The sequence below is a fragment of the Bubalus kerabau genome, chromosome 3, assembly GCF_029407905.1.
Source record: "Bubalus kerabau isolate K-KA32 ecotype Philippines breed swamp buffalo chromosome 3, PCC_UOA_SB_1v2, whole genome shotgun sequence".
Classification (NCBI taxonomy): Eukaryota; Metazoa; Chordata; class Mammalia; order Artiodactyla; family Bovidae; genus Bubalus; species Bubalus kerabau.
In genome coordinates, this window is record NC_073626.1 from 189,739,270 (window position 1) to 189,750,818 (window position 11,549).

General features: G+C 59.1%; 1 protein-coding gene and 1 long non-coding RNA gene across 3 annotated transcripts; one reads left to right on the plus strand and one right to left on the minus strand.

The window, feature by feature from the left end:
- Nucleotides 1-2,194: 2,194 nt before the first annotated feature.
- Nucleotides 2,195-6,950, plus strand: CPLANE2 (ciliogenesis and planar polarity effector complex subunit 2). 2 transcript variants are annotated; one of them, XM_055574359.1, is made up of 6 exons: nucleotides 2,195-2,412; nucleotides 2,652-2,774; nucleotides 4,140-4,292; nucleotides 5,270-5,394; nucleotides 5,640-5,776; nucleotides 6,004-6,950. In XM_055574359.1, exons 2-6 carry the CDS (start codon nucleotides 2,663-2,665, stop codon nucleotides 6,266-6,268), a joined length of 792 nt encoding a protein of 263 aa, XP_055430334.1. In that variant the 5' UTR covers nucleotides 2,195-2,412; nucleotides 2,652-2,662; the 3' UTR covers nucleotides 6,269-6,950. The 2 variants fall into 2 exon arrangements, with proteins under 2 accessions (XP_055430334.1, XP_055430335.1); XM_055574360.1 differs by having other exon boundaries at nucleotides 2,195-2,375.
- LOC129647147 (uncharacterized) lies at nucleotides 3,965-5,375 on the minus strand. Its single transcript, XR_008712286.1, has 3 exons — nucleotides 5,258-5,375; nucleotides 4,135-4,317; nucleotides 3,965-4,059 (listed from the first exon to the last, which is right to left on the minus strand). It is a non-coding gene; the product is annotated as an uncharacterized LOC129647147 (long non-coding RNA).
- Nucleotides 6,951-11,549: the final 4,599 nt, after the last annotated feature.

Here is an 11,549-nt window from a genome sequence, read left to right on the forward strand (position 1 = left end):
AGGGCAGGAAGCAGGCAGCTGCCTGCAAACCAGGAGGAACGTCCTCACCAGACAGCCCTGCTGGCACCTTGGTTCTGGACTGCGAGCTGCCAGAGAGCTTGGAGAGCTTGTACTGTGTATGCCACCCAGCCTGTAGTGCCCAAGCAGACTGACGCAGAGCCCGGCGTCCACCTGCCCAGCATTCTTGTTAAACGTGCAGGCTCACAGACCCGACCGACCCCCCGAAGCAGACTCTCTGGGGGTCAGGGCCCGAGAATCTGCATTTTGCACAGGCTCCTGATTCAGCTTGCTGCAGTGTCCTCTCCATGAGCTCCTGAGGCCATGAAGACTGATCCCCCCAACCCTCTGGCCACAAGCCCCTCCGACTCCAGCCTCCCTGTCTGAGCCCAGGAGGACCGCACAGCGTATCTGGCCTCCAGGTTAACTAGCCAGCTCACATGGCTAAGTTGTTTCCTCCCTGTCCCTGAGCCCTCCACGAGCCAGGCCAGGGCAGGGCTGGCTGCGAAGTCCGGAAGCCTGGACATGCATCAGGTTTGAGTCTCGTGACTGAGGCGCCCTTGGTCCACTGTGAAGACGCCACACAGAGGCGCTAGGCCCTGTGGGATGGGGAACTGAGCGACCCGGAGCACAGACAGTGGTTTCCAGCTGCGGAGCCCTGCAGGGGTGGTTACGAGCGTGTATTTCCAATGCGGTGTAAGCAAGTTTAAGGCAAGTGCCCCGGCTTACACATCCTGACCCCACTCCCCCACAGGGCCTGAGAACCGGCCTCAGTGATTTGTGGGCTCATGGCCCTCTGTCTGCATTCAGCTTTGCTAGAAATGTCCCTCCTAGGGACTGGGATCAAAGTTTTAAAAACACAAGACCCAGGGACTTCCTGGTGGTCCAGTGGCTAAGACTCTGTGCTCTCAATGCAGGGGCCCTGGGTTCGATCCCTGGTCAGGGAACTAGATCCCACATGCTTCAGTGAAGACCTGGTGCAGTCGAATAAATAAGTAAATAATGAAAAAAACAAAACAAAACAAAACACAAGAGCCAGTGCGGCAGACCAGAGATGTCCGTCAGAGTCCAGGCACCCTGGGTTCTGAGTCTAGTTTTCCCACTGACCACCTATGTGGTGTGACTTCAAATAATCCCATTGCCTCTGAGTTTCCTCATCTGTAAAATAAAAGAAGGGCAATAGTATTTCCTACACAAATTTGTTTATGGATGTAATAACTGACCTCTCTAAAGCCCCCATCGGCTGGCAGTTAGTCAGCCTTCAATGAAGGTTAATCATAGCGCATGTGCTCTTTGTGGCCCCGAGGAATGTGGTCACCAGACTCCTCTGTCCACAGGGTTTTCTAGGCAAGAACACTGGAGTGGGCTGCCATTTCCTTCTCCGGGGACCTTCCTGACCCAGGGATTGAACCTGATCCTCTTGCATTGCAGGCAGGTGGACTCTTTACTGCTGAGCCACCTGGGAAGGCTAATTCATAGAATTTACAAAACAGTGATTTGCCCTACTTGAAGGCACGGCAAGAAGGTACTGAGAAAAAGTGTAGTAGACAGCTTTTCAGTGATGAGCTATTTTGCACACTGTCCAGCTAAGGGGCATTTACTGAGCACCCGTCTGGGTGACAGGCCTGGTGCCCAGTGTGGGGACACTGGGGAGGGGCTGACAGCCCCTGAATGGAATGTCAGCTCCAGGAGGGCAGAGACCTCTCGTGGCCATTGCATTCCCAGCAGCTAGAACAAATCAGGCATAAAACAGGCGCTCGGTCATTGTTGAATAAGTGACATCAATCAATCAATCAAGAAATCAATCAGACTCATTTTTAAGGCCTTGAGCAACTCCCTTGACCACTCTCAGCAGCAGTTTCCCCATCGGTGAAGCCACAGGTGTTTAATTCATGTCCAGTTCCTGCCGAGCGAGATCAATAATAATGATACTATAACAACAATAATAAACGTACGGAACACTGCTAAGGACTTGTCACCGTTGTAAAGAATCCTAGGAGGTAATAGCATTTTACCTCCACTTTATAGAAGAGGAAACTGAGGCGCAAAGAGGCAGAAGGGGGATTTGGTCAAATTTTGCAAGGAAGACTGGGGATGGGACAGAGCAATGGAGAAGGCCAGACCCAGCTACGGAGCCCACGCGGCCGCAGAGACAGACGGACCTGCCCCGCCCCGCGGCCCGCCCCGCCCCGCGTCTCCATGACGACAGACTCCGCGCATGCGCCTTGAGCGCCGGCCCTGGGCAGCCGGACGCGGGGCGGGCCTTCAAAGCGAGCTCCACCTGGTCCCCGCGGGGGCCGGCGATGTGAGCGCTGGTGGCCCCCGGAGTTGAGATCGAGGAGGCGGAGGAGAAGCAAGGCCGTGTGACCTCCCCGGAGGTGACAAGCGGCTCGGGGGCCGTGCGAACACCGCCTGGTGCGGCGATGGGGTGACCGTCTTGCGCGGTCGGCGCGATGAGAGGGAGCCGGGGTATTCCAAGGGGGCTTTGAGGCTAGAAGCCTCAATAGGAACAGTAAGAAGCTGGGGCTCCACGATCGCCCTGTCCTCCGGGGGGCGGGGGGCTCCAGGGAGGAGTCCGGGGGCAGGTGAAGGCCACAGACCCAGCTTCCCTCTCCGTCCCCCGTGCCCGGCTTTCCGCCTTCCCTCTGCGTCAGGGTGCCCAGCCATGGCCAGGCCGGCCGCCCCGGGCTCGGTGATTGTCCCAGACTGGCACGAGAGCGCCCAGGGCAAGGAGTACCTGGCCTGCGTCCTGCGCAAGAGCCGCCGGCGGGTGTTTGGTGAGCGCCCCCTCCGCTGCCTGTCCCAGGTCGGGGTGGGGGGGGCTCCCCTGGGGGAGGGGGCGGGGAAGGGGAGGGGGCGAGGGCGACCCTTCCTTGTCTGTTCCTGGGGGGGGGGGGTCACCTGGGGGAGGGGCGGGGGGCAGAGACAGGGCACTGAGGGCCGGCTCCACCCCTCTCCCCATCCTTGGGAACCTTAGAAGCCCCATCCTGGGGCCCCCACCTCCAAATCTCCTTAGATCTAATTCCATCATCAGAGCCAGGAACATGGAAACAGACAAAACACTGCCAGGAACCCCTATCACCAGAGAGGCTGTTGACTGAGGCCTCAGCGGGCGCCAGGCCATCTGCTGGCCACTTTGTACCCTGGACGCCAATTTAACCTTCTCAGTAGGACTGCAGACTTGTCCAGCTCCCCTAGTGAGTAAACACAAGCCTCTTCCATATCCTGCTGTCTCCAGAATAAGACGCCCTTGTTCCCCAGGAGGAAGTGAATTCATCCAGCTGACAGGCCCGCAGAGGGGCCTGGCCTGGACTGCACTAACCCTAACCCTAGCTGAATCCAGCTTTGGCCCGGAGACACAAACCGCCAGAATGCTTGAGACCAGAGAGTGAGAGGGCAGCCCACACTTTAAGACTTCCAGGTCCTACACTATGATGTCTCATAGTTTATACTTTTTTTGTTACAAGTTTTAAATTAAAAACACTCAGGGCTGCCCAGCGGTTAGAGCTCAGTGCTTTCACTGCTGTGGGCCCAGGTTCAATCCCTGGTGAGGGATTGAGCTAAGATCCTGCAAATTACACGGCTTGGCAAAAAGAAAGAAACACTAAATTCGTTAAATTAATTAACTAATTTAAAACATTCATAAAGATCTGACAGTATTGATTCTAAGGAGCTTATTTGCAATACTTAAGAATACTTTGGCTGCTATTTCTCCATTGAGGAAAGAATTAGGAAAAACCTTGCTTTCACCTATATGTGATATGTGTGATATGTGATAATAGTGTTAATGAAAACCATCTCAGGGAATTCCCTGGTGGTCCAGTGGTTAGGACTCAGTTCTTTCACTGCAGGGGCCTGCTTTTAACCCCTGGTAGGGGAATTAAGATCCCACAAGCCTTGTGGTGCAGCAAAAAATGACAAAAAGCACCTCATGCATAGAACTTAAAAAAAAAAAAAAAAGTTATTTGGAGTAGGCACTGGCCTGGTTCAGGGAGCACTGGGGTTCCAGCAGAGCTTCTCCTCCGGGGATGCTACTTGTATGGCAGGCCTCTGTCACAGGGACTGTATAGAGAAGGGTTGGTTGGCACCAAAAAAGCCCCAGGTTGGCCCCCTGACCCCACCTGGCTCCGGCCTTACCTCAGGGCTGCTCGAGCGACCAGTGCTTCCCCCGCCTGTGGCCATCGACACTGCCAGCTACAAGATCTTCGTGTCTGGGAAGAGTGGCGTGGGCAAGACAGCGCTGGTGGCCAAGCTGGCTGGCCTGGAGGTGCCCGTGGTGCACCACGAGACCACTGGTGAGTCCCTCCTAGGAGGCCTTCCCTGGGGTGGAGAAAAGACTCGCCCTGGACCACATGAGCTGGAATCTGTAACCAGCCCCACCTGTTACTCTGCAACCCCAGAACCACTGCACCCCCTGAGCCTGCACAAGCGCCTCTGTGCAAGCCCTTGGGACTGTGGTGCGGCCAGTACTAGAGCGGGCTTCCCCTGCGGCTCAGACGGCAGAGAGTCTGCCTGCAATGCGGGAGACCTGGGTTCGATCCCTGGGGTGGGAAGATCCCCTGGAGGAGGGCATGGCAACATACTCCACTATTCTTGCCTGGAGAATCCCGTGGACAGAGGAGCTTGGCAGGCTACAGTTTATAGGGTTGCAGAGTCCGGCATGACCGCAGTGACTTAGCATGCATGTGCATAAGAGGGAAACTATTGGGTTGGCCACAAAGTTCGTTTGAATTTTTCTGCACCTCCTTATGGCAAATGAAAGTTGCTCAGTCATGTCAGACTCTTTGAGACCCCATGGACTATACAGTCCATGGACTTCTCCATGCCAGAATTCTGGAGTGGGTATCCATTCCCTTCTCCAGGGGATCTTCCCAACCTAGGGATCGAACCCAGGTCTCCCACATTGCAGGCAGATTCTTTACCAGCTAAGCCACAAGGGAAACCCAAGAATATAGGAGTGGGTAACCTATCCCTTCTCCAGGGGATCTTCCCAACCCAGGAATCGAACCATGGTCTCCTGCATTGCAGGCGGACTTTTTTTTTTACCCTCTGAGCTACCGGGGAAGCCCCCAAACGACCTTTTTGGCCGATGCAGTGCTCCGTCACGGTTATGGCTAGGGCTGCATCTCGCTGGTAGGCTGGAGGCTCCTGGGGCAGGAATTCTCCCGTCAGGGACTGTGCCTTCCCCATCAGACTGAGGACTTTCTTCCCGGCCCCCTCCTCCCCTCCGCCGCTGCCTCTCCCGTGCCGCGGGACCCACCTGGCCCCCCAGGCATCCAGACCACTGTGGTGTTTTGGCCTGCCAAGCTGCAGGCCAGCGACCACGTCGTCATGTTCCGCTTCGAGTTCTGGGACTGCGGGGAGTCTGCGCTCAAAAAGTTCGAACACATGCTGCCGGTGAGCGGGCAGGCGGGCCTGGGGGTCTGGGGGCGGGGCGTCTGAGCCGGGCCTGCGCGGTCTGCAGGCGGCAGCGGGAGGGCCAGAGGACGCTGGCCCAGGCCCAGGAGCAGCCGCTGCCGCGCCGGGCCTCTTTCTCCCGGGCTGTGAACGGACGGGCGGTGGGAAGACTTCTCGGGGCCGACAGCTTCTGGTCCCAAGGTGACGACCTCGCAGCAGCCTCTCACCGGCCACCGCGTCCCCAGGCTTGCAAGGAGAACGCAGACGCGTTCCTCTTCCTCTTCTCCTTCACTGACCGGGCCTCCTTTGAAGACCTCCCTGGACAGCTGGCGCGAGTAGCCGGCGAGGCCCCTGGCGTGGTCAGGATGGTTATCGGCTCCAAGTATCCTCCGGGAGCCCCAGCACTGTTAAGAGGCCACGTTTGGCGAGGCGCAGAGCGGGGGTCCGGCGGCCTGCCTGTGCCGCGCGGTGGGGTCCGGCCCCGCGGGCTCCCTAGAGGCTGCACCAGGGCCTCCCGCAGACCGGGGTGCGGGGGACAAGGGACCGGGAGGAGGCTGGCTTTGACGGGGAAGCCGAGGCGCGCAGACAGGCTCCTTGACCCGCCTCCAGATTCGACCAGTACGTGCACACGGACGTGCCCGAGCGGGACCTCGCGGCCTTCCGGCAGGCCTGGCCACTACCCCTGCTGCGGGTGAAGAGCGTGCCGGGGCGGCGGCTGGCAGACGGACGCACGCTGGACGGCCGGGCCGGGCTGGCCGACGTCGCCCACGTGCTTAACGGCCTGGCGGAGCAGCTGTGGCACCAGGACCAGGTGGCAGCTGGCCTGCTCCCCGCCCCAGAGGCCTGCCCCGGCCCAGGGGTGGTGGGCTCGTGAGCGGGCACTCCCCACCCGCGGGTGACCCGGAGCAGGACCTGGGCCCCGGGCTGGGGCAGAAATGCGGGTCTCCCCCCAGGACGGGCCACGGGGCCTGTCAGGGAGGGTGGAGGCCTGGGAAGGCCCTTTCTTCGTGGAGCTCAGCGCAGGGAGGCGGACAAACGGCCCTTCAGGGCAGCGGTCTGAGGGCCTCTGGGTGCCCCCCGGCCTCCTCTGTCGCCCTGGGCGCCGGACTTCTGCAAACAGGCCCTGCACGCACAGGGCCCGAGGGCGCAAGTGTCTCCTCCAGCCCTGCCTGCAGCGTCTCAGAGGGTGACTGGGGAGCGGGTGTCTCAGCTGGGCCCCGGATCCCAAGCGCCCTCAGTCAGGAGCCGGTGTGGGTTGAGGTGACACCGTCTGCTGTCCCGGATAAACCCTGCGCTCTCGGTGGATTCGCTTCACAGGTGTTTCCTCCTTCCTGTGTCTCACCTCCCGTGGAGGTGGGTGTGGGGCCCGCTCCGAACACGCATTCAGAGACCCGGGCCTGAGCTCCCCGCTGAGCTTCCTCCCGGTTTGTCCCGGGCCATCAGCACCCTGTCAGCAGAAGGGGAGCGCGCGGTGGGATGTCGCCCGGCAGGCCTCTGTGCCTGACCCAGGGCCGGCGCAGCCGCGTGCCTCATTCCGCCCGCCGTTCATTGGCTGGAACCTAGTCACATGGCCTCGGAGAGACGCGGGGATGCTGGGAAACGGAGTCCACCCGTGTGTCCTCAAGCTCCGCTCTCGTGCCTTTTCGTTCTGGCTGCACTGGGTCTTCGCCGTGGCCTGCGGACTTCTTTGGCTGCGGTGTGCGGGTTGGATGCCCTGTGGCACGTGGGCTCTCGGTTCTCTGACCCGAGATCAAACCTGCATCCCCTGCGTTAGCCAGAAACGAGAATGCAGGCTCAAGTTCGCGGTAGGGGGTAGGGGGCAGGGGGCAAGTGCCTACAGGCCGGCCTTTAGAATTTCTCTCCCTGATGGGTCCATAGATGGGCCCCTGGGCCCAGGGCTGGCCTGAGTCTGATCCAGCTGGAAGGGTGCTGGATGGCCAGGCAGCCCGCAGACCCTCAGAGGCCGCTCTCGAGAGGGCCGCTCTGCACACTGCACACTCACAGGCATGGCCACCCGGACCGCGTGGACTCACAGGCCCACACACACCTCGCTAGATGCTGCCCCCTCTCCCCCTGGCGCACAGCAGGCCCCTAAGCACCCTGGTGGCCTGCCCGGCACTGCTTGCCGGTCTGTCCACCCTGGGCACTGCCTGCAGGCTTGTCAACACTTCCCGGGCCCTAAAGCGTTGTTTTAGCGCCTTCTTACTCCTGACTCAGCTTCAGCGTATCCCATGCCCCAGGGCAGGAATGTCCCGAGGCAGGACCCAAGCCTTACAGCCTGCACAGCCCACAGGCTGATGCCTGCTCTTGGGTCATGGTGTGTCCCCCTGCGGCCTTCAGCCCTGCTGTGGCCCACTTCTCTGTGTTCTTGGCTCCAGTAGACTTTACCCACCAGGCAGTGCAAGGTAGGACCCAGCGAAGGTGGCCTCTGGACGTGAATGTGACCTTGCAGCCAAGGATACCCATGATGGGGGCAGTGGCTACCCTGCATCCCAGCTGGTTATCTCTTCAGCATCCTTCTTGGGCACCAGCTCAGCCAAGAGCAGAGGCTGCTCTGGAGAAATAACTCTGATCCTCCCCATGGCAGGGCAGGGCGCTGGCCAGCACTGGTCCAGTCAGAGAGTTGACAATTCCCATCTCTCTCCGTAAGAACAAAGCGGAGACCACAGCAGGGCTGGGACTTGAGCGGGCCAGCTGCTCTCTCAGCTCCTCCAAGCCCAGCCCCCGTGCCGCTGGAGTATTTGTGAATCTGCCTGCCGGTGCAGGAGATGCAAGAGACGCAGGTTTGATCCCTGGGTCGGGAAGATTCCCCTGGACTAGGAAATGGCAACCCACCCCAGGTGACTTCCCCATTTTGGTGCCAGAAATTCCAACATTAGGTTAAACCTCACAACAGCGCAAAGCCAGATATCCTGTTGCTCCTTCTGTGGGCCCTGCGGCAGCCTGAGGGAAGGGTGGTGCCCCAGGCTAGCTCAGGGCTGAGCCCTGACTACAGGGAACCTCGGCAAGAGTGTGGTTGTGTCTGCCCCTCAGGGCCCTGAGCCCACAGACACAAGGGCTCTGGCAGGCAGCTGGTGGGAGGAGGCACTGCTCTCTCCAGGGCTGGGATGGGGGTATCTATGTGCTGCAGCCCACCTTGGTGCTGTTTGTCAAGACCCCCAGACCACTCCTCTTCCCTCCCCAGCCCCCTTCCCTGGAGATGAGGAATGCTCTGAACTGAATGGTTTGTTGTTCAGTTACTCAGTCGTGTCCAACTCTTTGCGACCTCGCCAGGATTCCCTGTCCTTCACCATCTCCCGGAGTTGCTCAAGCTCATGCCCATTGACTCAATGATGCCATCATGAATGGCATGAATGGTTATGTCCCCCCAAATTTATACACTGAAGTCCTAATCCACAGTGTGATGGTGTTAGGGGCTTTTGAGAGGGGATTTGGTCATGAGGGGTCTTCCCTAGTGACCCAGGTGGTAAAGAATCTGCCCGCAATGCAGGAGACCCAGGTTCGATCCCCAGGTCAGGAAGATCCCCTGGAGAAGGGATAGGCTACCCACTCCAGTGTTCTTACCTGGAGAATCCCATGGACAGAGGACAGGTGTGTCCATGGGGTCACAGAGTCAGACACGACTGAGTGACTTTCACTTTCACTTTTTGGTCGTAAGGACAGAGCCCTCATGAATGGGATTAGTGCTATTATAAAAGGGACTGCAGAGAGCCCCCTAGACTCTTCCACTGTCTAAGGACACAGAGAAAAAGTGCTGACTGGACAAGGCGGAGGGCCCTCTTCAGAGCTGGATGGTGGTGATGCCTTGCTCTTGGACTTCCAGCCTCCAGTGCGAAATACATTTCTGTTGTTTATAAGCCAGCTAGTTTGTGGGTTTGTTACAGAAGTCCAATGGATTAAGGGTGGGATGCTGAGTCAGGCGTTCCTCCAAGGCTGCGGAGCCGCCCTGATGCTCTTAGCTGTGCCCCTTCCCCCCGGACTGTCCCCCACCCTCCAGTGGTGTCTGCTGGGTCCTGCTCCTCAAGATCCCACCTGGTCCTGCTCTTCCAGCCAGATGCCTGGGCTGCCTGCAGGAGGGAGAATACAATACTGTGCCTCCCTGGCTGCCAGCCAAGCCTGGCCTTGTAGACAACTGGAGCCCCCGGCAAGGGGCCTGGTCCTGGGGCGAGTAAGGGGAGGAGGGGGCCAGACCCTCAGAGTCTGCCAGGCCGGCCTCCAGAGTCACGGGTGAGTCCAGACGGGTGACTTCTGGGTCCTGCCCTGGGTCTCCTTAACCCCTGGGCACCCTGGTGAAGCTGTGACCCCACCCCACCCCCATCCTCCTCCCCTTGCCATGGAGTAGACTGGGGGGTGCAGTGCCCAGAGGGAGGCATGGCGTTCAAGGCCCAGGATAAGTTAGAGTTGTATGCAGAGGCAAATCACCAGAGTCCAAACTGGGGGTAGGGTGGGGCTAGTGGTGCCCGCCTGCCAATGCAGGAGACCTAAGAGATGCGGGTTCCATCCCTGGGTGGGGAAGATCCCCTGGAGGAGGGCATGGCACCCCCTCCAGTACTCTTGACTGGAGAATCCCATGGACAGAGGAGCCTGGCGGGGTGCAGTTGGTGGGATCACAGAGTCAGATATGACTGAAGGGATTTGGCAGGCGTGCATGCAAGGGGGTTTTAGGGGGACCCCTCCCTCCCTGTGACCTCAGACCCAGAGGCTGGGACGGTGGGGGCAAGGTCAAGGTGAGAGCTGGTGTTCAGTTCTATTCTAGATGGAAGGTGTGGTTCCTAGGAGCAAAGAAGGCTGACAGAGGCTTGGGATGGTGACCCAGGAGGAAGGTGAAAACGGTGACTTTGAATTGTTCACTTTACTTCTTCTGTGTTCATCTGTAAAATGGAGAAAACAATAGCTCCCCCTCACTTAACCTCTGAGTTGCAACAAGTAAATGCGGGTAAAACGCAGGGCCAGGCCCTGAACGAAGGGCCCAGAAAGTGTTGGCTGCTCTGTGCACGTTGTTCCTTATGCAGTGGTAGCAATTCTGGGGAGCGACAGCAAGTGGAGGAGATGCAGGAGGGGCCCCAAAGGCGCTTCATCTTCAGCCGGTAGCAGGGGCTGCTGGGCGGAGGAGGCCCAGATGGGTTGTAGGGGAGCTTCCAGCCCTGCTCCTGCCCCGGGGTCCTCTCCCCCCACCTATCCTGTTGCGCTGGGGACGGTGACAGCTCAGAGGACAAGGACCCGGGGGACCCGGAGCGCTGTACCTCCCCAGCAGCATTTGCGCCGGACTCCAGCGGCAGCTTTTTATCCAGGATTGGATGATCAAAATCCGTGAGGCTGGGGCCAGGCAGGACTCTTACCTGCTTCCCCCGAGCTTCGGGAGTTGCCAAGAGGTAAGAGAGGTCTTACCTCCTTGAGGAATCCTGCCCTTTTCTTGCAATGAGTTCCTCCTTCTAACTAGCCCATCGCTCTTGTGGGCACAAACTATTTCCTTTAATTTGGGCCTTGATCGTGCTTAGTCGCTTGGTCGTGTCTGACGCTTTGCAGCCCTGTGGATTGTAGCCTACCAGGCTCCTCTGTCCATGGAATTTTCCAGGCAAAAGTACTGGAGTGGGTTGCCATTTCCTTCTCCAGAAGATCTTCCCGACACAGGGATCAAACCCGTGTCTCCTGTGTCTTCTGCCCTGCAGTCGGATTCTTTACCTGCTGACCCATCTTCATGCTTAATTTGGGCCTTAGGGGGACTCTCCGCCCAGGGTGGAGTGGGGATAGGGTGGGGCACTCCGTCCCTAACGACCCTCCTGCCACCGTGATGGGAGGGACTGCGCACTCGTGTGGTAGAAGCCGCGATCCCCGCGGCCCTGGAGTGGCAGCGACGCCTGCAGCGGCGCTGGTAAGTTCCAGCACAAACTGCGCCCGGCCGGGCTCCTGGAGGAGGTGGGCGCCGCGGGGACGGGTGCGAGGACTCCACTAAGGAGCCCTCTGACATGTGCAAGGGACTTAAGCACCTCATCTGTAAAATGGGCTTCACCTTAGTGTCGGCCCCATAGAGGGGCTGTGATGGTTAAATGGGCGTGTGTGTAAAGCGCTCCGCCCCAATGGGCACACTGGAGGAGCCCAACCAGTGGGAACAGGCAGCCGCTACTGTATGACGGCCTACTCAGCGTTCATATCCG

Excerpts from the sequence above, each read along its gene's own strand:
- CPLANE2 (XM_055574359.1), top strand. The coding sequence starts at position 2,663 with ATGGCCAGGCCGGCCGCCCCGGGCTCGGTGATTGTCCCAGACTGGCAC. Across the intron at positions 2,775-4,139 it reads GAGCCGCCGGCGGGTGTTTG|GGCTGCTCGAGCGACCAGTG; the intron begins GTGAGCGCCCCC and ends GCCTTACCTCAG. Across the intron at positions 4,293-5,269 it reads GGTGCACCACGAGACCACTG|GCATCCAGACCACTGTGGTG; the intron begins GTGAGTCCCTCC and ends CTGGCCCCCCAG.